At 45.4% G+C, this 27,720-nt stretch overlaps 1 protein-coding gene across 10 annotated transcripts in view; it reads right to left on the bottom strand.

The window, feature by feature from the left end:
* Positions 1-14,976, bottom strand: part of LMO7 (LIM domain 7) — a 288,480-nt gene extending 273,504 nt beyond the window's left edge. For all 10 annotated transcript variants that reach the window (XM_029052751.2, XM_029052769.2, XM_029052791.2 and 7 more), the window contains exons 1-2: positions 14,913-14,976; positions 12,450-12,523 (exon numbers count right to left, since the gene is read on the bottom strand). In XM_029052751.2, the coding sequence (XP_028908584.1) occupies positions 12,450-12,521 (72 nt within the window). In that variant the 5' untranslated portion in view covers positions 12,522-12,523; positions 14,913-14,976. The remainder of the gene's footprint in view (positions 1-12,449; positions 12,524-14,912) is intronic.
* Between the last annotated feature and the right edge of the window lie 12,744 nt (positions 14,977-27,720).

Below are 27,720 nucleotides of genomic sequence, written 5' to 3'. Positions count from 1 at the left end.
TTTTCCTAGTTCAAAAGGTCTCAGTCAAGAAAAATATGAGATAAATGCAGCTTTAACACATTTGCACAAAGGACGTGGAGAGGAAATGTTAAAATGAACAAAATTACCCTTGAAGAGAACTTGATGACAAGGGTATCATTCTAGAAACACATTACAAAGTTCATTTCAAATTCTGGAAAAAAAAATATATCAGTTTTATGACAGAATTAATGAAAGGATCAAGTCATAGTTCGAAAACCCAAAATAACTTAGTATTACCCCCACGGCCGCATGCAGCTAGTAGTCACAGTTACAATGTTGCACCTCAAAGACTCAAGCAAAACCCCCCCCAAAAAACCCCATAATCCATAGGGGAAACTAGATCCAGATATAAACCTCACACAAAATTCCAATGGGAAGAAATTCAGTCAAACTAGAAAAAAGAAGCAGGAACTATGGGTTGTAGTCTTAACAGCAATAAAATAAATTTTCCAGGACTGAAAGCATACAGGCTTTAATTCATTCATTTAATCGTATTTATTGAGCACGTACTGTGTGCAGAGCACTGTATTAAGCGCTTGGAATGTACAATTCGGGCAACAGATAGAGACAATCCCTGCCCAACAATGGGCTCACAGTCTAAAAGGGGGGACAGACAGCAAAACAAACTTTTCAGTGTAAATTTATTCGGATTTTTTTTCCCCAAAAGTAAATAAATGCTGTCATCCTTTTCTTAGTAGATCTGTAGGGTGTGTTTTGGCTTATTCAAAAACAGATTGTTTCCTTTCTATAGCACTTTCAACAAAGTCCGAGTAATCATTTATATTAATATATGCATAACGAGTCCTGATAACTCAAAGATCACCCAAAGAATCAAGAGCAAAAAAGTGGAACCCTATAATCTTGTCTCTTTCAATGTCCCACCCAGAAGACTCAGTGAGTCCTGCATAGAGTTCTCATAGCTAGTGTGTTGTTACCAGGATTAACTCAGCCTCAGAAGCACAAACTACCTAATACTGGGGGGGAAAACAATGAAAAAAAAATTGAATTCCAAAAATAAGATTGTGCCATAGGAAAGGGCATATTCTATTCCTTTGCTTAAATTTTCACTACTGAAAAAGCCTACTTGAACTGATTCACTCCAGTTTTTTTAAATGTAGTCATTTGTGAAATACCACTCCAACCATTCCCTTTCATCTTCACTCCCCTCAAAATTTTATAATTCTGTCATTAAAACTTTGATTGGAAAAACTAGCTTCCAAAATTTCACTAGCATGTCCTCTCCTAGTCAAAAAGCGCAGAGCTGTGACATACAAAGCACAAGATCTTGGTACATAAAGGTTCATTACATCGTTACTAAGAGGTATAAATCAGGACTATTTTCTAAGAAAGAGGAAAAGAAATGTTAGTGGCATCCCAATAATGCCTCAAGCCAGTTAAAGATTTGAAAGAGTTGAGGGTTGTAAAAACGGCAGTCAATGAGAGGAACAGAGTTAAGTATTCATTCATTCAATGGTATTTATTGAGTGCTTACTATGTGCAGAGCACTATACTAAGCGCTTGGAATGTACAAATCGGTAACAGATAGAGACAGTCCCTGCCCTTTGATGGGCTTACAGTCTAATCCGGGGAGATGGACAGACAAGAACAATGGCAGTAAATAGAATCGAGAGAGCTGTGTTAAAGCAGGAGAGAGAATGTCTCTCCCCACCTTTCAAAGCTTTACTGAAGGCACATCTCCTCCAAAAGGCCTTCAAGGCTTTCCCAAACTAGGCCCTCCTTTCCTCTTCTCCCACTCTCTTCTGTGGCATCCTGACTTGCTCCCTTTATGTAATCCCTCTCCCAGTTTCACAGCACTTATGTACATGTCTGTAATTTAGATATATTTATGCCTGTCTCCCCCTCTTGATTGTAAACTCATTTGGGGCAGGGAATGTGTCTGTTTATTGTTATATTGTACTCTCTCTAATGCTTAGTACAGTGTTCTGCACACACTAAGGACTCAATAAATATGACTGTGGCAGAGAGAATCACAGAAGTCAGGCTGATGCCTAGTTTCACCAGTTATGTTCAGTTATGCAGGTGGAGAAGCAGAGAAATTGGAATAAGGGGTTGATCTAGGGATGGGGATTAATGGGAAAAGACTAATGAAGGGACAGGATGGTGAGATAGACTGGTAGAAAAGACAGAGTTGAAGGCAAGGTTGTTGTGGGCACAGAATGTATTACATTGTTATACTGTACTCTCCCAAGTGCTTTGTACAGTGCTCTGCACACAGTAAATGCTCAATAAATATGATTGTTTGACCGGAGTCCCATGTCTAGTGTCAAACAACAGTACTTATTGAGCACTATTATGCGCAGAGCACTGAACGAAGCACTTGGGAGAGTGCAGTACAATCGAGTTGGTAAAGGTGATCCTTGCTATCAGAGTTCACAGTCTAGTAGGAGGATACAGGTATTGAAATTACTGATAGAAACAGAGTATAAGGATATGTACATAAGTGTTTTGGGGACGGGGTAGAAAAGAATATCATAGTGCTTAGGAGAATGCTTTCACATACTTGGGTAATGCTCAAGAGAGTGGAGAGAAGGTGGGGAGATGAAAAAGTCAGAAAGGCTTTCTGGAAGAGAGATGAATTTAGCAGGATTTGAAATATGAGGAGAGTTGTGGTCTGTCAGTCATGAATGGCAAGGGAAAGAATGAGCATGGAGTTGGCAGAAAGAGAAAGATCTAGGGACAGTAAGTAGGTAAGTGTTAGAGTGAAGTGTGTGGGGTGATGAGGTGGAGAGAAGGTAAGAAGGGAGAGAAAGAGAGAGAGAGAGCTGTTTGAGTGACTTGGAGCTAATGATGAGGTTCCTCTTGGATATGGAGACAGATGGGCAGTCAGAGGTTTTTGAGGAGTGGTGAGAAAGCACTGGGCACATTTACTTATATTAGTACTTACAGTCCTATTTTATGCCCAATAGTTTATCCAGTTATTTATACAAGTGTATATTCTGATTATTCTTTTGGGGAATATTTCATGTTCGTTTCTCCAGTGAAGTCTTCAGCTAATCATAGGTAGGAAATGCATTGCTTTTATTTTATTTCCACTTCTGAAATGCTTAGTTCAGTGCATCATACCCAACTGCCACTCAATCAATGGCATTTACTGAATGCTTACTGTGCTCAGAGCGCTATACTAAGCACTTGGGAGAGTACGATACAATATATTCCCAGCACAAAAGGACCTGACAGTCTAGAAGGGGGGAGAAACATTCAAATAAATTATGGATATGTATGTAAGTGCTGTGGGACTGAAGGCGGGATGAATATCAACTGCTTAAGGGGCATGGGTGATACCAAGAGAGTGGGAGAAAGGTGGGGATATGAGAAATAGTCAGAAAAGGCTTTGTGGAGGAGGTATGATTTTAGTAGGGTTTGAAATATGGAGAGAGTGGCACTCTGTCAGCTATGAAGAGCGAAGGAAGAATGAGCATAGGATTGACAGCAAGAAAAAAGATCTAGGCACAGTAAGTAGGAAGGTGTTGAAGTGAAGTGGGTGCGTGCTGATGGAGTGGGAGTGGAATCCAAGTGCATGAGCAACACAGAAAGAAATGGTAGGAGAAATGAGGCCTTAGTTGGAGAAGCTCCCACAGAGGAGATCCATGCCCTGGAGGAGCTAACAATCTAATCCCAACTAGAATGTAAACTTCTCCAGGGCAGGGAATCATATCTAGCAACACTTGTACTCTCTCAATATACTGCTCAGCATCCAGTAAGTGCTCAACAGATCCCACTAATTAACTGATGATAGTGGGGAAGACGGATGCTAAAATAATTGGCAGATTGGAAAGTACTAGGGTATATACTGAAGTGTTATAGGTAGACATAAGTATCTAATTGAGTATGTTGCCAAAGTGATGAGGAGGTTGTGGAAGGGTATAAAACCAAAGAGAGAGGTTGTGGAAGGGGATGGAGAGTGGCAAAATTAATCAGAGTATACTTTTCCCCCCTTTTCTTTAATGGCATTTGTTAAGCACTTGCTATATGCCGGACACTGTACTGAGCACTGGAGTAGATAAGAGCTAATCAGGTTGGACACAGTCCAAGTCCCACATAGGGCTCACAACCTTAACCTCCAATTTACAGATGAAATAACAGGCATGGAGAAGTTAAGTGACTTGCCCATGGTCATGCAGCAAACAAGTGGTAGAGTCAGAATTAGAATGCTGATCTTCTGACTCCCAAGGCCTTTCAACTAGGCCAGCCACACTGCTTCTCATGTGGAGAAGAAATAGGTAATGATGCCTGAATTAACTTTGTATATTTCCTCAGCATCCAGTAGAGTTGCTCTGCATACAGTAGGTACTCAGTACTGCTGAATAAATGAGCAGGACAGATATTTTTGCTGACACTTGAGTTACAGACCACCCTCTAAGCAAAACCACTTCAGTGACACTCAAGAATACAGGCAGAAGGGGCCCCTGGAGGAAATAGCACACTGTAAATAGCTTTGAAGAAATCTAAAGGAGTTGCGCTGAACTCTTAGAAACAGCATAATCCACCAGGACAAAATTAAGGACCTGAATCAGGGTGAAGTCTGCCCATATATCACCACTATTCTTTCATTCGTATTTATTGAGTGCTATGCGCAGAGCACTGTACTAAGCTCTTGGAAGAGTACAATAATAATAAGCAGAACCTTCTCTGCCCACAACTATCCATCTGACGCTAGGATAGCAGCTTGATAAGCCACGGTGAAGCAGCGTAACTTAGTGGAAAGAGCAGGAGTTTGGGAGTCAGAGGTCATGGGTTCTAATTCCAGCTCCACCACACGTCAGCTGTATGACTTTGCGCAAGTCACTTAACTTCTCTGTGCCTCAGTTATCTCATCTGTAAAATGGGGATTAAGACTGTGAGCCCCATGTGGGACAACTTGATTGCCTTGTATCTATCCCAGCATTTAGAACAGAAAAATAACAGGTCAAGAAGGGGGTCTCGTGACCAACCTAACAAGCATCAAAATGTGCAGAAAGTTATTAAAGGGGTGGCCTAACCAGAGGAGTCACCACCTAGAGAAGCAGCGTGGCTCAGTGGAAAAAGCCTGGGCTTGGGAGTCAGAGGTCATGGGTTTGAATCCCAGCTCCACCACTTGGCAGCTGTGTGACTGTGGGCAAGTCACTTAACTTCTCGGTGCCTCAATTACCTCATCTGTAAAATGGGGATTAACTGTGAGCCTCACATGGGACAACCTGATTCCCCTGTGTCTACCCCAGCACTTAGAACAGTGCTCTGCACATAGTAAGTGCTTAACAAATACCAACATTATTATTCATTCAATCATATCTATTGAGCATATACTGTGTGCACAGCACTGTCCTAAGTACTTGAAAAGTACAATTCGGCAACAAATAGAGACAATCCCTACCCAACAACAGGCTCACAGTCTAGAAGTGGGGAGACAGACAACAAAACAAGTAGACTAGCATCAATATAAATAGAATTATAGATATATATATACAACATTAATAAATAGAATAATAAATATGTACATGTATTTACAAGTGCTGTGGGGCGGGGATGGGGGTAGAGCAGAGGGAGGGAGTCAGGGCAATGGGGAAGGGAGGAGGAGTAGAGGAAAAGGGGAGGGTTCAGTCTAGGATAAGCTCACTAGTGATTCACCACCCAACAACAAACAACAAAATTCCATCTGTCCCTATCTTTTCAAACATAGTTTTAATGAGACTAGGCATTCCCAAAGTGTTCATATTTGTGGGAGAAGGCAGTTGGGGGGTAGGCTGGTTCAGATGATGGAACTATCAGCCCTTGGCATGACTAATCACTCACTCCCAGCCATCCCCTGTTCGGGAAGCACCAGCTGAGATGGAGATGACTGCGTTCACAGGTTGGTGATTTACTCACTAATTTGGCGCTGATTGGAACTTGCTTCCTATCCAATCCGTCATATTCATTTTAACTTAATTACACTACAAAGCCACATTTTCTGCACACAGTAAGCACTCAGTAAATACGATTGAAAGAATTTTCAAAGGGCAACATTAGGTGTATGGCCATTTCCTATTGGAACACATACCGAATGTTGAGCAAACCTAACTACATAAAGTAACCATCTGTTTGAGGGTTTCTTCAGTTTTTTTGTTTTGTTTTAATGGTACTTAAGTGCTTGCTATGCGCCAAGCACTGTTTTAAGTGCTGGGGTAGATCCAAGTCTGTCAGGTTGGACACAGTCCCTGTCCCACATGGGACTCGCTGTCTTAATCCTCATTTTCAACATGAAAATTTTCAGGTTCAAATTTAGAATTCTAAAACTACTGAAAAGGTACCCTGCCAAGGGCCCATATTTCTAGGCCCACTGTCCTTGTGTGGTACAGATTATACTTTTTCCTCAGAGCATCAAGCTCATCCTGCTGCCCAAAGGAGGAAAATGAAAAACTGCAGATTAGGATGTGGCTGAATTTGGGCTAAATTAGATCATGCTTATCTCCCACTGTACAGCCTAGTTCTTGCCTCCTGACAGTCTTTTTTTTTTTTAGCACCCCAGTAATGTGCTTAGTAATGCTCTTAGTAATGCACTTAATAATGTGCTCTTCCTGCACATATGTTCTTCGGTTCCGTGGGCGTCCTCCCCGGTGCTTTTTATAAGCAGGCCAGCGCTCAGGTAGGCATTTCCACTCTCAGGGTAGGAAGGGACAGAAGGAGTGAAAATTGCTGTGGATGCAGGGGACCTGAGGTGCACTTAACTCAAGGACTCCCCTCCCCTGGCTCCATGGCAATGAAGCAGAAGGATAATTTTACTGCTCGGGTGCAACATCTCTACCCCATTACTTAATACAGTTCCTAGCGTATTGCAAGTGCCCATCCACCAATGCTTCACACAGAAACTCCTCACTAATCCCTTTAAAACATTCAATCACCTTGCCCCCTCCTACTTCATCTTGCTACTCTTGTACTACAGCCCAGCCCGCACACTTCGCTCTTCTAATCCTATCCCACTCACTGAACCTCGATCTCATTTATCTCGGGGCCGACCTCTCGCCCACATCTGCCTCTGGTCTGCAAGGCCCTCCCTTCTCACTCCATCAATTACTCTCCTCAACTTCAAAGCCATCTCTAAGAGGCCTTCCCTGACTAACCCTCCTTTCCTCTCTCCCACTCCCTTCTGCATCACCTTGACTTGCTCGCTTTACTCATTTCCTCACCCAGGCGAACAGCTCTTAGACACATATCTGTATTTTATTTATATTACCATCTGTCTCCCCCTCTAGGCTGGAAGCTTGTTGTGGGCAGAGAATGTGCCCATTTATTATTATATTCTACTCTCCCACGTACTTAGTACAGTGTTCTGTACACAGTAAATGCTCAATATGATTGAATGAGTAATGCCATTTAAAAAAGCTCCTCAAATGTGCTGCCTTTACCAAGCAGAGAAGAGTGCCAAATATGAACTAGGTAGTTGGTCATAGAGACGGAGGATAAAGATGGAGGAGGTAAGTAGAGAGAAAAACACCCTCCAGAGGTGGTTAATACTTCTCAAGTTTGTTTTATGTTTTGCCAATGTATAAACATCACTTACTCTAGATTCCAACCACTGGCAGTTCCCTTCATATATCAAGGTTTGTTGGCAACAGGAGTTTTTCCAACTTGATATTTTTGATCTAAATTGCCATTTCAGGGCTTATGTTTATGTTTTAAGGCCCAGGGCAGGAATATCAGACAGTTCTAAATCTGTAAAGTGAATGAAGCTGAATGATTCAAAGGTCTATCTCTTTCTTGCATACTTCACTGACTCACCACATAGCCTGGTTCAAGTTTAATTGTTCCACCTGCCTCTCCCCAGGCTTCCCTCTACCCTGTGCCCCCTCCCCCAATAAATGAGTTGTCTCACTGTCCCCAGCTCTCACTTGCTCATGCCTCAGCCCTTGTCTGGGACATGCTCTTCTTTCTCCTCTGCCAGACCACACATCTGCCCATCTTCAAAGACCTCCTGAAATTCCACTCCTCCAGGAGCTTTCCCCAAGCCAATGATGTAAACAAAATAACAATAATAATAATAATATTTTGGTAGATAAGCACTCGGTATAATAATAGTGGTATTTATGTGCTTATTCGGTGTCAAGCACTGAATTAAGCACAGGGGTAGATGCAATACAGATTGGGCAGAATCCCTGTCCTGGATGGGGCTCAGTGTTTAAGTAGGCATTATAGTTCCTTTTAACTGATGAGGAAACAGGCAAAGAGAAGTTAAGCAACTTGCCCAAGAACAGACATGCAGCAAGCAAGTGGCAGAGCTGGGATTAGAACCCAAGTCTTCTGACTTCTGGGGCAATGCTTCCTCTGATAGCCCATGCTACTTCTCTATTGCCAGGCACTGTACTAAGCACTGGGGTATATACAAGCTAGTCAGGTTAGACACGGACCTTCTTCCAAATGGGGCTCACAGTCTAGGGTAGAGGGAGAACAGGTACTGAATTCTCATTTTACAGGTAAGTGATTTGCCCAAGGTCACACAGATGGCAGAGCCAGGATTAGAAGCCAGGTCTTCTGATTGCCGTCTATCCTCTCAGCCCATATGCATGATGATTTTTGTTCTCAACTATTTAGGCATTTATTTATTCACTTAACCAGGTTTCATTCTCTATTCCCTCCTCACTGAAAAAACTTCAGTGTCTCCCTACCCGAGCCGATTATAAACTCTTGAGGGCAGGGATTGGATCTTTTATCTGGATTTTAGTGTATTCTTTCAAGTGCTGAGCATCGTGCTTCACAAGCAATAGATGCTGTGTAAAGATGTCTAAATGTGACTCATTAGCTCCCTTTTTCCAGTCACTGGGTTTTCTTTTGGCACATTCATAGTCTCAAGTCAAAAATGTTTAAGCCCAAAGTATCCCTCGTATATAATTAACATCCTGGAAAGCATTCTGATAATATAATTCTACAAAGTATATTACAAGATTAAAGAAAACCAAGACAGAATTCATTTCTATTCCGATTGCAGTAGGGCCCCCAGAATCTTTGGCTAGACCCTCGGTTTACCTCAGTTTATAGAACAGGATATCTCGAAGCAATCTTTTGAAAGGAAAATCATTTGTGATAGGAAAAGTAGCCATTACATGCCCAAACATAAACTATCAGCTACAAGAGTATTACAGTAGAACACTAACACAAAATATCTTTTAAAGCCATCTCTTGGGAGAAGGGGGAAAAAAACCAAAGAAAGTTCTTGGGGGTCGTTTGGGAAGAAAGGAGGAGTTAAAAATCTGAGAAGAGGAAAACGAGAGTGGTCTCTCTCCCACTCACAGGAACAGAGAGCTGGTCAGAAACCTAAATGACCTCCCCCTGCCCACAATGGAAGGCTGACTGGGACTGTCTCTATTATTGAATTGTACTTTCCAAGTGCTTAGTACAGTACTCTGCACACAGTAAGTGCCCAATAAATACGATTGAATGAATGAATGACTGGCTGCTGACTGCTCTTTTTCCCCATGACTCACTCCAGCTCAGAGCACACTATTCTTCTTTTCTCCTGCCCCAAATAACTTTAAACCAGAGCAGTACTTTGATTGAAAATTAGTCCCATTTAATAAGATTCAGAACAGAATCAAGAGTAGACGAAAATGGGTCAAAATTGTTATTCCATACCCATAGTTTACTTTGGATACGAAAGAATGATGGTATTAAAATATGGGCTTTAATTAACTTTTCCAAAATGGCAGAGCTAACCATAAAGATCAGCTTCTAAAACGGTGTAAAGTGCAACAGACACATCTTGCCTTTTCCTACACCACAGAACTAAAAATATTCAAGCTCTCTCGGGCTTAAACATACCACTCCAAACTGCACTACACCTCCTCCAAGGAGTATTAAAAACAGGACTTTTAGTGCTAAAAAAAAAATCTCACTTTAAGTTGAAAGATAATGCCTTTAAAATATTTAAAAATTCTGACGTTCAAAGTTTGCTCTTTAGAAATGTACCAGAAAGCTAAATTTTAACCTCAATATCCTTTTAGCACACACACAATAATGAAGCTGATAAATTTAGGATACACGAACCCATCACGATACAATACAGTATATGATATGATACAAGTCATTTTTGCTTTGAGATCATTTCATGGAAAAAAATTAAAATTTCAAATAAAATACATGAGAGTTACAGTATCCATATTGAGGCTATTTAGAAAACTTCATATTCAAAAAAAAGAAGTTAAAGGGGGAGCTATCAGGAAGAAATGAAAGGCTCTGATTTATCACTCACTGTACAGTACTTTTACAATTCCTAGCGTGAGCAATGCTAGTGCCCTTCATTTCCCAAACTGACCTTTCCCCTGACTTATCTAAAAGATTCTCTCGGTGGAAATAAAAAATGTAGGAAAATCATTTTTAAAGTTTGTCCTTTTTCACCTAGTGTAAAAGTGGAACGTTTCTTTTAAAACATTTGTTCTTCCCCTATTCCTAATATGTCGTAGTACTGCGTATTTTTCCTCTCATAGCAGAACCAAATCCGCTTCAGCTAAAACCTCTATCAAGCAAAATCTGCCCTAGTCTCAACACTTGGTACTGTCTAATGAATAATGGGGGGGATTCTATATTGACTTTATTCACTTCCCTAAAATCCATGATTCCTAACAACCCTGTCACAGTTTTAGACTAAAAGGAGTTTTGAAAGTTATTTTAGATTCAACAGGTATTCAACAAGGGCATTTTAAAAAAAATTTCAGGTACTATCTTTTAACACTAAGACATTAAAAATAGATTGCTATGAATAGGACTATTGAAAGATAGATTTTCCTTGGATTACAATTTTGTTGATTAAAATTGAACTAGCAACACCCCACACCCACAAACTCTCATAAGTAAAACTGCTCCCGCAAACAACAATTTTCTAATTGTCTAATTTCACACTGCCACATTATGGTTTAATTTCACACTGCATTCCAGTACACCTGCTGAGAAGATATTCTGGCTTTTCATCCGCCACGTTCCCTCCAGGAGTAATCACATCAGACAAGCAGATACATTCAAAGCGAAGTAGAAGTTGGGAAAAGGACGGGGAGGAAAAAAAAGTAGGATTCACATTACCCACGTTTCTTGGCAAAAGAAAAAAAAAAGGTTGAGAACCTTCAGAGAAAGAAATAAAGGTTGTCTCCCAGCAACAGCTAGTAAAAGGGAATAATAAAAATAACGAGTTTAACAGAGAATCTTGCGGAGTAACTAGCAGCAACAGTGGTGGCCTTTTTACTGATGGAAATGGGAATGTGGTATTTAATGAGCCCACATTCTCTGTGGCCTGCATCATCATCATCCTCTTCTTCTTCCAAAACCCACTGGGAGGGCAACTATTTCCCTGACCACTTGAATTCAAATCTCTGCCTCTTTTCCTTCTAAAGACAGACAGCCGCCCATGGCTCCGGTTCATCTTGACAGTTTGTCTCTTGTGGAATAAATGTGACTCCAAGCCACGGGGGTCCGAGGGGTCCCCCAGCAGCAGCACCCCCCTGCCTGTCTCAGAATGAGGGCCCACCTTAGCCCGCAGGTCACCCCCCTCCTCTTCCTCTCCCCTCTGTCCCTGAAGCCCCTTCAAAGACTTCAAAAGCAGCGCGGCCAGCAGATAGAGCACAGGCCTGGGAGTCGGAACGTCCTGGGTTCTGATTCTGCTCTGCCTCTTGACTGCTGTGTCACCTTGGGCAAGTCATTTGGTTGGGCCTCAGTCCCCTCATCTGGAAAATGGGGCGCGACACTCTGAGCCCCACGTGGGCAAGGGGCTGTGTCCACCCCGATTTGCTTTTGCCCACCCCAGCGCTCAGTACAGTGCCTGGCACATCGTCAGCGCTTAACAGATACCAGGATTATCATCTTGAGGACCTAGTCTCCAAGGAAGGAGTGCTAATGCCAAGGATGGAGGTGTCGGGGAATGGCAGCTGCAGAAAATGAAGCGTGATAATAATAATCAGGAGGGTGTCTGTTAAGCACTTACTAGGTGCCAAGCAGTGTTCTAAGCCCAGGGGCAGATATAAGGTAATCGGGTTGCCCCATGTGAGCTCACAGTCTTAATCCCCATTTTACAGATGAAGTCACCGAGGCCCAGACACGTTAAGTGGCTTGCCCAAGGTCACGGAGCAGACAAGTGGCGGAGCCGTGATTAGAACTCACGACCTCTCCCACCCAAGCCCCCGCTCTTGCCACTAGACCACGCTGCTTCATCCAGCACTTAGTACAGTCCCTGGCCCATAGTGAGCGCTTAACAAATACCCCGATTAGTAGAATTATCATTAAAAAAAAAAGAAAATCAGAGGCTCACCACCCGACCCACCCCAACTCCCCGCCCTTGCAACCCCCTGGTCGATCTGCCCCGGGGAAGGAAGGGGCAAAAAGCCAAAGCAATCGAGGGGGGGGGGGTGGGCTCGACCCCCCCGACCCCCAGAAAGGGGGAAGGGGAGGGAAAAATAAGGAAAAAAGAGACTCACCTCCACCCATCTCTGAGCTTCAGCGAAAGCTCGGCGGCAGCTGGCCTCTGCACGCTCTCGTCCTTCTTCCATGACTGGAGGGAGGAAAGGGACACGGGCAGACACAGAGGGAGAAGTGGGTGGGTGGGCGGCTATTTGAGGGACCAAAAGCGCTTAGTACAGTGCCCTGCCCCGCTGCCCCCTGGAGCTGTTGGGGGGGGACCAAAAGCGCTTAGTACAGTACCCTGCCCCGCTGCCCCCTGGAGCTTTTTGGGGGACCAAAAGCGCTTAGTACAGTACCCTGCCCCGCTGCCCCCTGGAGCTTTTTGGGGGACCAAAAGCGCTTAGTACAGTGCCCTGCCCCGCTGCCCCCTGGAGCTATTTGGGGGGACCAAAAGCGCTTAGTACAGTGCCCTGCCCCGCTGCCCCCTGGAGCTATTTGGGGGACCAAAAGCGCTTAATACAGTACCCTGCCCCGCTGCCCCCTGGAGCTATTTGGGGGGACCAAAAGCGCTTAGTACAGTGCCCTGCCCCGCTGCCCCCTGGAGCTATTTGGGGGACCAAAAGCGCTTAATACAGTACCCTGCCCCGCTGCCCCCTGGAGCTATTTGGGAGACCAAAAGCGCTTAGTACAGTGCCCTGCCCCGCTGCCCCCTGGAGCTCTTTAATGTCCCGAAGCCACAAGGATTTGGAGAAGCCGCTTGGCTGGAAAACCTGGACAGACAACCCAGGGGACCCCGACCAACCTGCAAACGGCCCCGCACCGGGCTCCACTCATTCGATCGGATTTACTGAGCGCCTTCTGGGGGGCGGGGCACCGTACTGAGCGCCTGGGAGAGGACCCTACCACAATAAAGAGCCACGTTCTTTATTAGAGGGGCGCTGATTGGGCGCAGGGCACTGTACTAAGCGCTTGGGAGGGGACCCTACAACAATAGACACATTGCCCACAACGAGCTGGCAGTCTAAAGGGGCGCTTATTGGGTGCAGGGCACTGTACTAAGCGCCTGGGAGAGGACCCTACCACAATAAAGAGCCACGTTCTTTATTAGAGGGGCGCTGATTGGGTACATGGCACTGTACTAAGCGCTTAGGAGGGGACCCTACAACAATAGCCACATTCACTGCGCACAACGAGCTGGCAGTTCATTCATTCATTCATTCAATAGTATTTATTGAGCGCTTACTATGTGCAGAGCACTGTACTAAGCGCTTGGGATGAACAAGTCGGCAACAGAGACAGTTCCTGCCGTTTGACGGGCTTGCAGTCTAAAGGGGCGCTTATTGGGTGCAGGGCACTGTACTAAGCGCCTGGGAGGGGACCCTACAACAATGAACAACCACGATCCCTGCCCGCAACGAGCTGACAGACTAGACTCGAGGGGCGCTTATTGGGTACATGGCACTGTACTAAGCGCCTGGGAGAGGACAACAATAAACAGACACGTTCCCTGCTCACAACGAGCTGACACTCTAGAGGGGAGCTTATTGGGTGCAGGGCACTGTATTAAACGTTTGAGAGAGGAGCCTACAACAATCAACAGCCACATTCCCAACTCTCAACCAATTTGCAGTCTAGAGGAGGGCTTGTCGTGTGCAGGGCACTGTTCTAAGCGCTTGGGAGGGGACCCTACGATAAAAAGCCACATTCCCTACTCTCCACGAATTTACAGTCTCGAGGGGCGCTTATGGTGGTCAGGGCACTGTACTAAGCGCCCGGGAGGGGACCACTATTTATTGCCTTGATTCCATTTATTGCTATTCTTGATTCTATCTATTGCCATCGTTCTTGTCTGTCCGTCTCCCCCGATTAGACTGTAAGCCCGGCAAAGGGCAGGGACTGTCTCTGTTACCCATTTGTCCATTCCAAGCGCTTAGTACAGTGCTCTGCACAGAGTAAGCGCTCAATCAATACTGGTGAACTGAATGAAGAGCCACATTCCCTGCCCCGAGAGAGCTGACAGACCAGAGGGGCGCTGGTGTTGAGAAGCAGCGTGGCCCAGTGGAAAGAGCCCGGGCTTGGGAGTCAGAGGTGCTGGGTGCGAATCCCGGCTCTGCCGCTTGCCAGCTGTGTGACTGTGGGCGAATCACTTCTCTGGGCCTCAGTTCCCTCGTCTGGAAAATGGGGATTAAAAACTGTGAGCCCCAACCTGATGTCCTTGTATGCCCCAGCGCTTAGAGCAGTGCTGGGCACGTAGTAAGCGCTTCACAAATACCACCGTTTTCTGTGTGCCTTCCAAGCGCTCAGCGCAGTGCGCCTGCAATAAAGGTGATTGGGTCCGTGAAATGCTGAGCGGTGGGGAAGGGACGATGCACAAGGGGTCGCCTGCTAGGCTGCGCGCCCCTTGGGGGGCAGGGATGCTCTCTGGGGCTCAACTGGCCTCTGCTAAGCGCTCAGCCCAGCGCTTCGCCCAGAGGGAGCGCTCGGGGAAAACGACCGAACGGCCCCGCCGTCCGTCCGCCCCCGTCCCCCCATCCACCTACCGGTACCAGCTCAGCTCGGCGCCGCGGCTCCGCTACCTGCCGCCCCGCAGCTCAACGCTAGCCTGGCCCCGCCCCCTGGAGCCCCGCCCCCCGAGAGCCCCGCCCCCTGGAGCCCCGCCCAATCACACCCCGCCGTCCGAAGCCCCGCCCTCCTGAAGCCCCGCCTCTTGAAGCCCCGCCCCCTGGAGTCACGCCCAGTGAAGCCCCGTCATCTGGAGCCCCGCCCCCCTGAAGCCCCGCCCCCTGAAATCACGCCCAATGAAACCTGCCTCTTGAAACCCCGCCCCCTGGAGCCCCGCCCCCCTAAGCCCCGCCCCCTGAAATCACGCCCAATGAAACCCGCCCCTGAAGCCCCGCCCCCCGCCCCCTGGCGTTGGGTTTCCCTCCGCCCGAGCCGGGAGACCTCGGGGTCCGGGCTCTGCCCTGCTCACCCTCCTCCCCCTCCTCCCCCTCCCTCTTCCTCCCTCCTCCCTCCCTATTCCTCCCTCTTTCCTCCTCCCTCTTCCTTTTCCCTCCTCCCTCCCTCTTCCCTCTTCCCTCCTCCTCCCTCCTCTTCCCTCCCTCCTTCTCTTCCTCCCTCTTCCTCCCTTTTCCTCCTCCTCCCTCCTCCCTTTTCCTCCTCCTCCCTCCTCCCTTTTCCTCCTCCCTCCCTCTTTCTTCCTCTTCCCTCCCTCGTCCTCCTCCCGCTTCCTCCCTCCTCCTCCTCCCTCTTCCCTCTTCCCTCTTCCTCCCTCCTTCTCCTCCTCCCTCTTCCTCCCTCCTCCTCCCTGCCTCCTTCTCCTCCTCCCTCTTCCCTCCTTCTCTTCCTCCTCCTCCCTCCTCCCTTTTCCTCCTCCCTCCCTCTTCCTTCCTCTTCCCTCCCTCGTCCTCCTCCTCCCGCTTCCTCCCTCCTCCTCCTCCCTCCCTCTTCGTCCTCCTCCTCCTCCATCCACGTGGCTCAGTGGAATGAGCTCGGGCTTAGGAGTCAGAGGTCATGGGTTCGAATGCCGCTCTGCCCCTTGTCAGCTGTGCGCCTGTGGGCAAGTCACTTACCTTCTCTGGGCCTCAGTTCTCTCATCTGGAAAATGGGGATTAAGACTGAGAGCCCCAAGTGGGACAACCTGATGACCCTGTATCTCCCCCAGCGCTTAGAACAGTGCTCGGCACAGAGTAAGCGCTTAACAAATAACCAACATCCTCCTCCTCCTCCTTCTCCTCCTCAGCCTCTCCCCCTTCCTCCTCCTATTCCTTTTCTCCTTCTCCTCTTCCTCCATCTTCCTCCTCCTTCTCGTTTTCCCCTCCTCCTTCTCCTCCTCCTCAGCCTCTCCCCTTCCTTCTCCTTTTCCTCCATCTTCCTCCTCCTTCTCGTTTTCCCCTCCTCCTTCTCCTCCTCCTCCTCCGCCTCCTCCTTGTCCTCCTTCATTCTTCTCCTCCTTGTCTTCCTCCTCCCCAGCCTCCTCCTTCTCCTCCTCAGCCTCCCCTTCCTCCTCCTTCTCCTCCCCCTCCTCCTCAGCCTCCTCCTCATCCTCCTCCTTGTCCTTCTCGTCGTCCTCCCCAGCCTCCTCTTTGTTCTTCATCCTCCTCCTCCTCAGCCTCCTCCTTGTCCTCCTTCATCCTCCTCCTCCTTCTCCTCCTCCTCAGTGACGTGAGACTCAGTGTAGTGATTGGCAATAAAGGTGAAAATCTCTCTCCCAAGTCTAACTATCTAAATTTCCAACCTCGCCCTTTGCCAGCCCTCCTGGATGGGATCCAGTGTTCCGTCAACCCAAGACCGGGCATGTGGAAGATGGAACAATTTCATCAATGAGCCATGGTTTAGAAGCACATCACAAAACCTTCATTAACAAGCAGAACTCCCCATGGCACCTTTGAGAGTTGGAGTTGGTAAAAGTCATTAGAGATCAGAATGGCCCTTCAATTCAAAACTAATAATTAATCATTAAAGGTCTAGACTGCATCCACCTCTGACATAGTGGCTGCTCTCTCCACCTTCAAAACCTTATTAAAGTCATTCATTCATTCAATAGTATTTATTGAGTGCTTACTATGTGCAGAGCACTGTACTAAGCGCTTGGAATGCACAAATCGGTAACAGATAGAGACAGTCCCTGCCCTTTGACAGGCTTACAGTCTAATCGGGCGACATGGACAGACAAGAACAGTAGCCATAAGTAGAATCAAGGGGATGAACATCTCATTAAAACAATTGCAAATAGATAGAATCAAGGCAAGTCACATCTCCTCCAACCTAAACCCTCTTTTCCCACTCCCTTTTGCATCAGCCTCTCTTTCTCCCTTTATTCATGTCCCCTCCTAGCCCCAAAGCAGTTATGTACATACTGTAATTTTATTTATTTACATTAACATCTGTCTCCCCGTCTTGACTGTGAGCTCGCTGTGGGCCGGGAATCTGTCCCCAGCGCTTAGTACAGTGTTCTGCACACAGTAAGCACTCATTAGATACGATCGACTGCCACACCATGGGCCACTTATTTTTATGAGCTAGTAAGAATCAGATGAAGAGAAAGAAGCAAGGTATAGAATGATAATATTAAACTGATTTTTTTTTCAAGTAAAGGTAGTGAGACATTAATGTTAGAAAAAGAGATGAGGTAAACGTACTGTTGCTGTCCTTTGAAATGGGTCTGTAGTGGGCAAGAGGCTTGAAGAAACTCAGCTGGGGCCCTGTCAACAAACATGAACAGGGGAGAATCTTTTCCTCCCACCATAGACCAGCCTTGGCTGATGCTTCCACCCGAAGGTTTGACTCCTTTTAATGGTTCCGCATCAGCCAAGTAGTAAATACTATTTCGCTCTGCCCAGCCTTCCTTATGTCGTTATGTCTGTCCAGCCTTCCTTAGGTTTCCCGACCCGAGTTCTGCCCCGACCCGGGTTCTGCACTCTGGTCTCTCCCCTACTACCTCCCCTGTCTTTAACTGTGGCATTTTTTAAGCATTTACTATAGTAAAATAATATTTACTATTATTTAAGCATGCACAGCACTGTGATAATAACAATAATGATGGTACAGTGAAAAAACAGGATAGAAAGAACATCGATTCCTGTGAAATGCAGTGTCGGAGAAGGCTTTTGCAAACACCATGGACTGCCCGAAAAACAAACAAATGGATTTGGGGGCAAATTAAGTCAAAGTGGCCTTTGGAAGGCCAAAAAACTCAACTTGGATAAGCATATTTTTGACACATAATCAAGAGGACTAATTCTCTGGAGAAGGCAGTAATGCTAGGAAAAGTGGAGGGAAAAATGAGGAAGAGGCAGATCAGCAGCTAGGTGGATAAAGACCATAACAACGATAAAGGAAGAACCGTTAGAAGGGTTGCGGATTATGGCAGAGGAATGGACGTTCTGGAGAAAGTATATCCTTGGAGTCGCTACGAGTTGGAAAAGACTCGACCGCCCTTAATAATAAAAACTGGTTAAGCGCTTACTATGTGCCAAGCACTGTTCCTGATAGGAAGAGCAGGTGGAGAAAGAGGGGGACCTTTCCCTTCTCCTGGCACTCCCCTGCTCTTCCTCCCTCACCTCCATTCCTGCTCTTTAATAGTGATAATAAAGATAATGATGATGATGATATTGGTATTTGTTAAGTGCTTACTATGTGCCAAGCACTGTACTAAGGGCTATGGTAGGTACAAGATAGGTACTAAGTGCTGAGGTAGGTCCCCCATGGGGTTCACAGTGTAGAGAAGCAGCATGGCTCATTGGAAAGAGCCCGGGCTTGGGAGTCAGAGGTCATGGGTTCGAATTTCGACTCTGCCACTTAGCTGTGTGACTGTGGGCAAGTCACTTAACTTCTCTGTGCCTTGGTTACCTCATCTGTAAAATGGGGATTAATAATAATGTTGGTATTTGTTAAGCACTTACTATGTGCAGAGCACTGTTCTAAGCACTGGGGAGACACGGGGTAATCAGGTCATCCCATGTGAGGCTCACAGTTAATTCCCATTTTACAGATGAGGTAACTGAGGCACAGAGAAGTGAAGTGACTTGCCCACAGTCACACAGCTGACAAGTGGTAGAGCCGGGAGTCGAACCCATGACCTCTGACTCCGAAGCCCAGGCTCCTTCCACTGAGCCACACTGCTTCCCCTAAAACTCTGAGCCTCATGTGGGACAACCTGATTACCCTGTATCTACCCCAGCACTTAGAACAGTGCTCTGCACATAGTAAGCGCTTAACAAATACCAACAGTATTATTATTAAATAGGAGGTAGAACGAGTTTTGAATTCCTGTTTTACAGATGGGGAAACTGAGGCCCAGAAAAGTGAAGTGACGAACCCAAGGTCACACAGCAAACAAGAGGTGGATTTCAGATTCAAACCCGTTTCCTTTGACTCCCAGGCCCGTCCTCTTTCCATCAGACCACACAACTTCTTAGCAGTGGCAGCATTTAGACGAACAGGTGTGGGAGCTGGTTTGAGGCTGGGGAGGGGTGGGCCTCCTTCCAGGTTGTCCACTGCTAAAATTGCAGAGGGGAGGGAGGAATTTGAGGTTGGAAGCAGGTTGGGGACAGGCAGTACTGAGATAGTGAGAGCAGAAAACACTGTGGGGAGAGGGTGCTTTCCTCTAAAGGATTCAAACACGTAACTTCTTAGGCTCCTAGTGGAGTTAAATTTTGCTCCCTCTCTTTGAATCTGTCTCTTCCATCTCTTCCTATTCTCTTCCATCCTTACGTCCTACCAATGTTCATTCATTCATTCAATTGTATTTACTGAGCGCTTACTGTGGGCAGGGCACTGTACTAAGCGCTTGGAATGTACAGATCGGCAACAGAGACAATCCCTGCCCAACAAGGGGCTCACAATCTAAAAGGAGGACCATGAGTGTTGTTTTGATCCACTGGGCTCATCAATCAAATTTATTGAGCACTTACTGCATGCACAGCACTGTAATAATAATGATGGTATTTGTTAAGTGCTTACTATTTGCCAAGCACTGTTCTAAGCGCTGGGGTAGATAGTAATTTGTTAGGCACTTACTATGTGCAAAGCACAGTTCTAAGTGCTGGGGTAGATACAGGGTAATCAGGTTGTCCCACGTGAGGCTCACAGTTAATTTCCATTTTACAGATGAGGTAACTGAGGCACAGAGAAGTTAAGTGACTTGCCCATAGTCACACAGCTGACAAGTGGCAGAGTCAAATTCGAACCCATGACCTCTGACTCCCAAGCCTGGGTTCTTTCCACTGAGCCATGCTGCAAGATAATCCGGTTGTTCCCCTATGGGGCTCACAGTCTTCATCCCCACTTTACAGATGAGGTAACTGAGGCACAGAAAAGACAAGTGGCTTGCCCAAGGGCACACTGCAGACAAGTGATGGAGGCAGGATTAGAACCCACGTCCTCTGACTCCCAAGCCCGTGCTCTTGCCACTAAGCCACGCTGCTTCTCATGTACTAAGCACTTAGGAGAGAACAATAATTCTTTTTATTTATAATAATGGTACTGATTCCTGTTTACTGGTTTTGATGTCTATCTCCCCCCTTTTAGATTGTGAGACCACTGCAGGCAGGGATTGTCTCTGCTGCTGAATTGTACTTCCCGACTGCTTAGTACAGTGCTCTGCACACACCAAGCGCTCAATAAATACGATTGAATGAATGACTATAACAGGCACATTCTCTGCCCACAAGAAGCTACACGGGAAAAATCAAAAGAAGCTGCCGAGAGGTTCACTGAATCATTATCACCGAATTTAATGAAAAGACGAGTGGGGGAGGAAACAAATGACAGCACTATTAATCTTCTGTCTGTTAGCAGAGACGGCTAATCGGAGATGTGCTATGATGGTAGCTTTAAATACCTATGACCGGACCTATAATTTGGAAGATCATCAATCTATATTGTCTGTTGGGCCAGTCTCTTCCCTACTTTTAAGGTCTCAAAGTTCTGTACATTGCCCACAGTTTGGAATCAGCGTGTTGCCCCGTGTCTTAAGGCTTTTCTTAGCATTGATGTGAAAACATTTTGTAAAAGGTTCAAACGTAATTACATTTTTAAGAGGAAGGAGATGGCGTAGTCCAAGATGGAATCCTTACCTAATACTGTAATTTGCTAAACTAGCGCTGAGATCAAAGGCTCATATCCAAAATCGGCTTTTACCCAAAGCAATTAGTTGTCTTGTTTATGTGTTTTCATTTATAGCATTTATATTAAAAGTAACCCAAGATAAGAACAATATTTTTCTTTCAAGGGCTTCCAAGCATTCTTTTTCATAAATTATTTTTTTTCTCATGCTAACTGAAGGTGGGAGAAGAGTGGTAAGCGATTAGCTGGGGAGCCTCCACCAAGAAGCAGAAAACGTATTCTATTCCTCCAGAACCTTAGTCAATCAATCAATCAATGGTATTTATTTATTTTTTAGAGAAGCAGCGTGGCTCTGTGGAAAGAGCACGGGCTTGGGAGCCTGAGGTCATGGGTTCTAATCCCAGCTCCGCCACTTGTCAGCTGTGTGATTTGGAGCAAGTAACAACTTCTCTGGGCCTCAGTTACCTCATCTGTAAAATGGGGATTAAGACTGTGATCCTCACATGGGGCAATCTGATTACTCTGTATCTATCCCAGTGCTTAGAACAGTGCTCTGCACAGAGTAAGCGCTTAATAGAGAAGCAGCGTGCCTCAGTGGAAAGAGCACCGGCTTGGGAGTCAGACATCAGGGGTTCAAATCCTGGCTCTGCCACTTGTCAGCTGACTGTGGGCAAGTCACTTAACTTCTCTGGGCCTCAGTTACCTCGTCTATAAAATGGGGATGAAGACTGAGCGCCCCACGAGGGACAACCTGATCACCTTGTATCCCCCCAGTACTTAGAACGGTGCTTTCCACATAGTAAGCGCTTAACAAATGCCAACATTTTTACTGAGGGCTGACTGTGCAGGGCACCGTACTAAGCACTTGGGAGAGTATGACCTAATCAAGTTGATAGAGAGGTAACCTGCTCACAGAGAGGTCCACTATTACGACTTTATTGATCATCATGCTCATTTCTGCTATGAAAACCACTGGGATGTTATTCCATTCATCAAGGGCCACTTCTTTTAAGGATTACATATTTAGGGCTACAGACCTCAGGATATGCACGGTCCTGTAGATGACAGTGCTTACAACTGTGCTAAGTGCTGGGAGAGGCACAATACAATTAGATCAGGCACAGTCTCTTATCCCACAGCCTAAGGGTGAGGAAGAAGAGGTATTTAATCCCTATTTTACAGATGAGGATCCAGACATAGGGAATAATAATAATAATAAGGATATTTGTTGTGTTTTTAAAGTATTTGTTAAGCACTTACTGTGTGCCAGGCACTGTACTAAGCACTGAAGTGGATACAAGCTAATGGAATTGGACAAAATCCCTGTCCCATTTGGGGCTCACAGTCTCAATTCCCATTTTACTGATGAAGGAACAGAGGCCCAGAGAAGGGAAGTGACTTGCCCAAGGTCATACAGCAGACAAACGAAGGGATTAGAATTCATGACCTAACTCCCAGGCCCGGGCTCTATCCACTACACCACACTGCTTCTCTATTCCATGCATTCACACTATCTTTTCAACTCTTAAAGATGAACATTCCACCCACTCCCACTCTTACACAAACATTGGGGTGGTCCCCCCAATGTCAACACATTTACACATTCTTTTCTGCAGGTTTAACAGAAGGGAGATGTTCTCAGGTTGTCATCAGAGCTTTTCTTCATTTAGCTGGGGGTAAGGAGTCTCTGTCTTATTCTAGAAGTATGAGTATCAGATTACAACTCAGTTACTTGGTCTCTCATAAATTTTCTCTTCAGGAGCTGCCGTTTTGGTATTTACAACTTAATACATTTAGTTGGTGAAGAAGAGTGAAAAAAGGAAAGGAAAAAAATTCTGGAAAATAGGATGTGACTTGCCCAAACTCACATAGCAGGCAAGTGGTGAATCCAGGTTCAGAACCCAGATCCCCTGACTCCTAATCCTCTTTACTTACCACTAAGTCTCGTTGGAAAGTTTCTCAAAGTTTCAGACCGGGTTGAGACCCCGAGGATCATAGAGGATACTTCCCTAATGCCTAAGAATGGCCCTCAAGGCACAGCTTGAAACCTTGATTTCCAATTCAAACATCAACTCCACAGGTTCTACTTGTTAGGCAGGAGCTAGAAGCCTGTAGCCTGGGAATTTCAGCCAGGTTTGACTCTTTAAGAGAGTTTCCCCTCCGAATTGTATTATTATACATATTATCATTCTTCTTCTTATTATTGCTATACTATTTATTTTGTTTAATGAGATGTACATCACCTTGATTCTACTTATTTGCCATTGTTTTTATGAGATGTTCTTCCCCTTGACTCTATTTATTGCCATTGTTCTTGTCTGCCTGTCTCCCCTGATTAGACTGTAAGCCCGTCAGAGGGCAGGGACTGTCTCTATCTGTTGCCGACTTGTACATTCCAAGAGCTTAGTACAGTGCTTTGCACATAGTAAGCGCTCAATAAATACTATTGAATGAATGAATGAATGAACATTAAGTACCTATTATATGACAAGCACTTTTTAAGTATGTATGATATCTGTTAAGTGTTTGCTATGTGTAAAGCACTGTTCTAAATGCTGGGGAAGATACAAGTTAATTAGATGGCACACAGTCCCTGTCCCACATGGGGCTCACAGTCAGGTAAGAGGCTAGAACTGACATTGAATGACCATTTTTCAGTTGAGGAAAACTAAGGCACAGAGAAGTTAAGTGACTTCCCCAAGGTCACACAGCAGGCAAGGGGTGGAGCCGGAATTAGAATCCAGGTTCTTTGGATCCCAGGCCCGGGCTTTATCCACTAGGCCATACTGCTTCTCCTCTATGCTAAGCACTGTGTTTTGCGCTTTTTCTTAATTCTATTTGTAAGGTGCTTGTTTTGCATCAAGAACTGTTCTAAGCACTGGGAAAATTACAATATAATCAAATATGACACGGGCTAGATAAATATGTACATCTATGATGTATATATTAAAAGTATAATCAATCAATAGTATTTATTGAGTATCTACTGTGAGCAGAGCTTTAAGTTTAAAGTGTTTGGGAGAACAAAATAGGTAGAAGACATGAACACTTCCCACAGATAGCTTACAATTTAATGGAAGAAACTGTCATAAAATAATTTACAAATAGGAGAAAGAAGTGCTTCACTGTCGGTATATTTAATTAAGAGAGCATGGATGATAACTGCTGTCCAACCTGGAAAGACTTACTGCAATCCGGCTTTTGGTTCTGGGGTAAAACCCAATGTTTTTAACTGCAATAAACTGGTTGTTCTCTCATCCGGCCAATATGGTTGGTTGCAACTTGTTCCCAATCATCAGCAGGCCATTGTTTTCCATGGCTATTTAAAATTATCTTTTTTTCAGTCTGCCACTTACCATTTTTTAGAAACTTGGGGGTCCTTAGCACACAACAAAGATGGGCTAGAAGTAATACAAATTCTGTGGAATAATTATCCTTGATACCATAAAATAAGCTATAACCAAGCAAGTACTTATTTCATATGTTTTAATATATTCAATATTAATATTCCACTAGACCATGAGAAGGCAAGAGCAGCATGGCATAGAGGATTGAGCATAGACCTGGGAGTCAGAACGTCATGGGTTCTAATCCCTACTCCACCACTTGTGCTGAGTGACTTTGGGTAAGTCACTTCATTCCTCTGTGCTTCAGTTACCTCATCTCTTAAATGGGGTTTCAGACTGTGAGCCCACATGGGACAGGGACTGTGTCCGACTCAAATTTTTCAAATCCACCCCAGTGCTTAGTATAGTGCCTGACACATAGTAAGTGCTTAACAAATACCATCATCATTATTATTAAGTCTTGTGGCCCGGTAGAAAGAGCACAGGCCTGGGAGTCAGAGGATTTGGGTTTTAATCCCAGCTCTGCCACTTATCTGCTGTGGAGACCTTGGGAAAGTCATTAAACTTCTCTGCACCTGTTCTTGTCTTAGGCTATCGAGTCGTCTCTCTGACCCACAGTGACGCCATGGACATCTCTCTTCCAGAACGCCCCACCTCCATCTGCAATCGTTCTGACAGTGGACCCAGAGAGTTTTCTTGATAAAAATACAGAAGTGGTTTACTATCACCTCCTTCTGCACAGTAAACTTGAGTCTCTGGCCTCAACTCTCTTCCATGATGCTGCTTCACATGGGGATTAAGATCATGAGCCCTATGTGGGACAGGGTCTGTGTTCCACTCGATTTTCTTATATCTACCCCAATGTTTAATGTAGTGCCTACCATTTAAAAAAAAAGCACTCATAAACTAAATGGTAAAAAGTGGGAATGTACCATTCTAAATAGGTCTTGGTGAGACTTGATGGTACAGTGTTACAGTGTGTGAAGCACCTTTGGGAACTATATTTGGTGAAATGGAGATTCTGTGGTTGCAAACTGAAAGAAGGGCAAGTAGAGAAAGCAGAGCAAGCAGTTTTCAATAGAGAAGCAATATGGCCTAGTAGAAAAACCTTGGGACTGGGAATCAGGAGACCTCTCCTTAACTACCATCTTCAACTGCTCACTCTCCAATAGCTTCTTCCCCTCTGCCTTCAAACATTCCCATATCTCCCCCATCCTAAAAAAAGTCTCCCTTGACCCCACTGCCCCCTCCAGTAATCGTCCCATCTCCCTACTGCCCTTCCTCTCCAAACTCCTTGAGCGAGTCGTCTGCACTTGCTGCCTCAAATTCCTCTCCTCCAACTCTCTCCTGGACCCCCCCTCCAATCTGGCTTCCACCCCCTCCATTCCACAGAAACTGCCCTCTCAAGGATCACCAATGACCTCCTTCTTGCCAAATTCAACGGCTCCTACTCCATCCTAATCCTCCTCGACCTCTCAGCTGCCTTTGAAACTGTGGACCATTCCCTCCTCCTCAATACATTATCCAACCTTGGCTTCATGGACTCTGTCCTCTCCCGGTTCTCCTCTTATCTCTCTGGCCGTTCATTCTCAGTCTCCTTCGCAGGCTCCTCCTCCCCCTCCCATCCCTAACTGTAGGGACCCCTCAGGGTCTTGGTCCCCTTCTATTCTCCATCTATACTCACTCCCTTGGAGAATTCATTTGCTCCCACAGCTTCAACTATGATCTCTCTAAGCGGATGACACCCAAATCTCTATCTCCTCCCCTGTTCTCTCTCCCTCCCTCCAGGCTAGCAACTCCTTCTGCCTTTAGGACATGTCTACTTGGTTGTCCTCCTGCCACCTCAAACTCAACATGTCCAAAACAGAGCTCCTTATCTTCCTTCCCAAACTCTGTCCTCTCCTGAACTTTCCCATCACTGTGGACAGCACAACCATCCTTCCCATCTTCCAAGCCCACAACCTGGGTGTCATCTTTGACTCTGCTCTCTCATTCACCCAATGATCCAAGTATCCAATCTGTCACCATATCCTGCCAATCTCACTTTCACAACATCACTCAAGATCCACCCTTTTGTCTCCACCCAAACCGCTACTATGTTAGTACAGTCACTCATCCTATCCCGACTGGATTACTGCATCAGCCTCCTTTCTGACCTACCAACCTCCTGCCTCTTCCAACTTGAGTGCATATTTTACTCCGCTTCCTGAATCATCTTTCTACAGAAATGTTCAGGACATGTCACCCTCCTCCTCAAAAATCTCCAGTTGTTGCCTAACAACCTCCGTATCAAACAAACACTCCTCACTATTGGCTTCAGAGCTCTCCATCACCTTGCCCCTTCTTACCTTACCTCTCTTCTCTCCTTCTATAACCCAGCCCCCACACTCTACTCCTCTGGTGCTAACCTTTTCACTGTGCCTCCATCTCACCTGTCTCGCTGCCGATCCCTAACCCACATCCTACCTCTGGCCTGTAATGCCCTCCTTCCACAAATACACAAAACACTCATTCTTCCCCTCTTCAAAGCCCACCTCCTCCAAGAGGCCTTCCCAGACTAAGCCTCCTTGTTCCTCAGCTTCCCCTCCCTTCAGTGTCACCTCGACTCCCTCTCTTTGCTCTCCCCTCCACCCTACAGCACTTTTGTATATGTATATATAATTTTATTTATTTATATCGATACCTATTTATTTGTTTTTATGTCTGTCTCCCCCCTCTAGACAGTAAGCCCACTGTGGGCAGGGATTGTCTGTATTACTGTATTGTACTTTCCAAGCGCTTAGTACTATGCTCTGCACACAATAAGTGCTCAATAAATACAACTGAATGGATCCAACATATGCAGACTGTATGACCTTGGACAAGTCTCAACTTCTCTGAGCCTCAGTTTCCTCATCTTTAAAATGGGGATTCAATACCTGTTTCCCTTCCCACTTAGACTGTGACCCCTACATGGAACAGGGAGTAGGGTAGGTTTGATTATCTTGTATCTATCCCAGTGCTTAGTACAGTGCTTGGAACATACTAAGCATGTAAAAGAATTATAAAATATTATAATTTTATAATTTTTCAGGAGGAATTTATCTGATCCCATCCCATCACCGGTCCTTATTAAATGACACACAAATCTCAATAGTTATAAATGAAGCACGACCAGCAACCGTTTGGAATGTTGATAGAATTGCTCAGGGTCATTCCGATTATGTAAAAACACAGTTATCAGAAAGAAAAATCAGAATTCTTGGCCCTGTGCTTTAAAGATTTTGATCTAAATTTACGCAGCATTTTTTCCTAATAAACAGTAGTATGTTAGAATATTTTTGCTGGAAAAGACAAAATTCCACTCATGCTTGTTGAACTCTATGTCTGGTTACCAAAGCTATTTCTGGATTTTTCAAAACTAAGCTATCCCTGATCCAGGAAGAAAAACATA

Source organism: Ornithorhynchus anatinus, chromosome 2 (assembly GCF_004115215.2).
Source record: "Ornithorhynchus anatinus isolate Pmale09 chromosome 2, mOrnAna1.pri.v4, whole genome shotgun sequence".
Lineage (NCBI taxonomy): Eukaryota > Metazoa > Chordata > Mammalia > Monotremata > Ornithorhynchidae > Ornithorhynchus > Ornithorhynchus anatinus.
The sequence above is the reverse complement of the archived record's forward strand: the minus strand, read 5'-3'. Positions and strand labels throughout refer to the sequence as shown.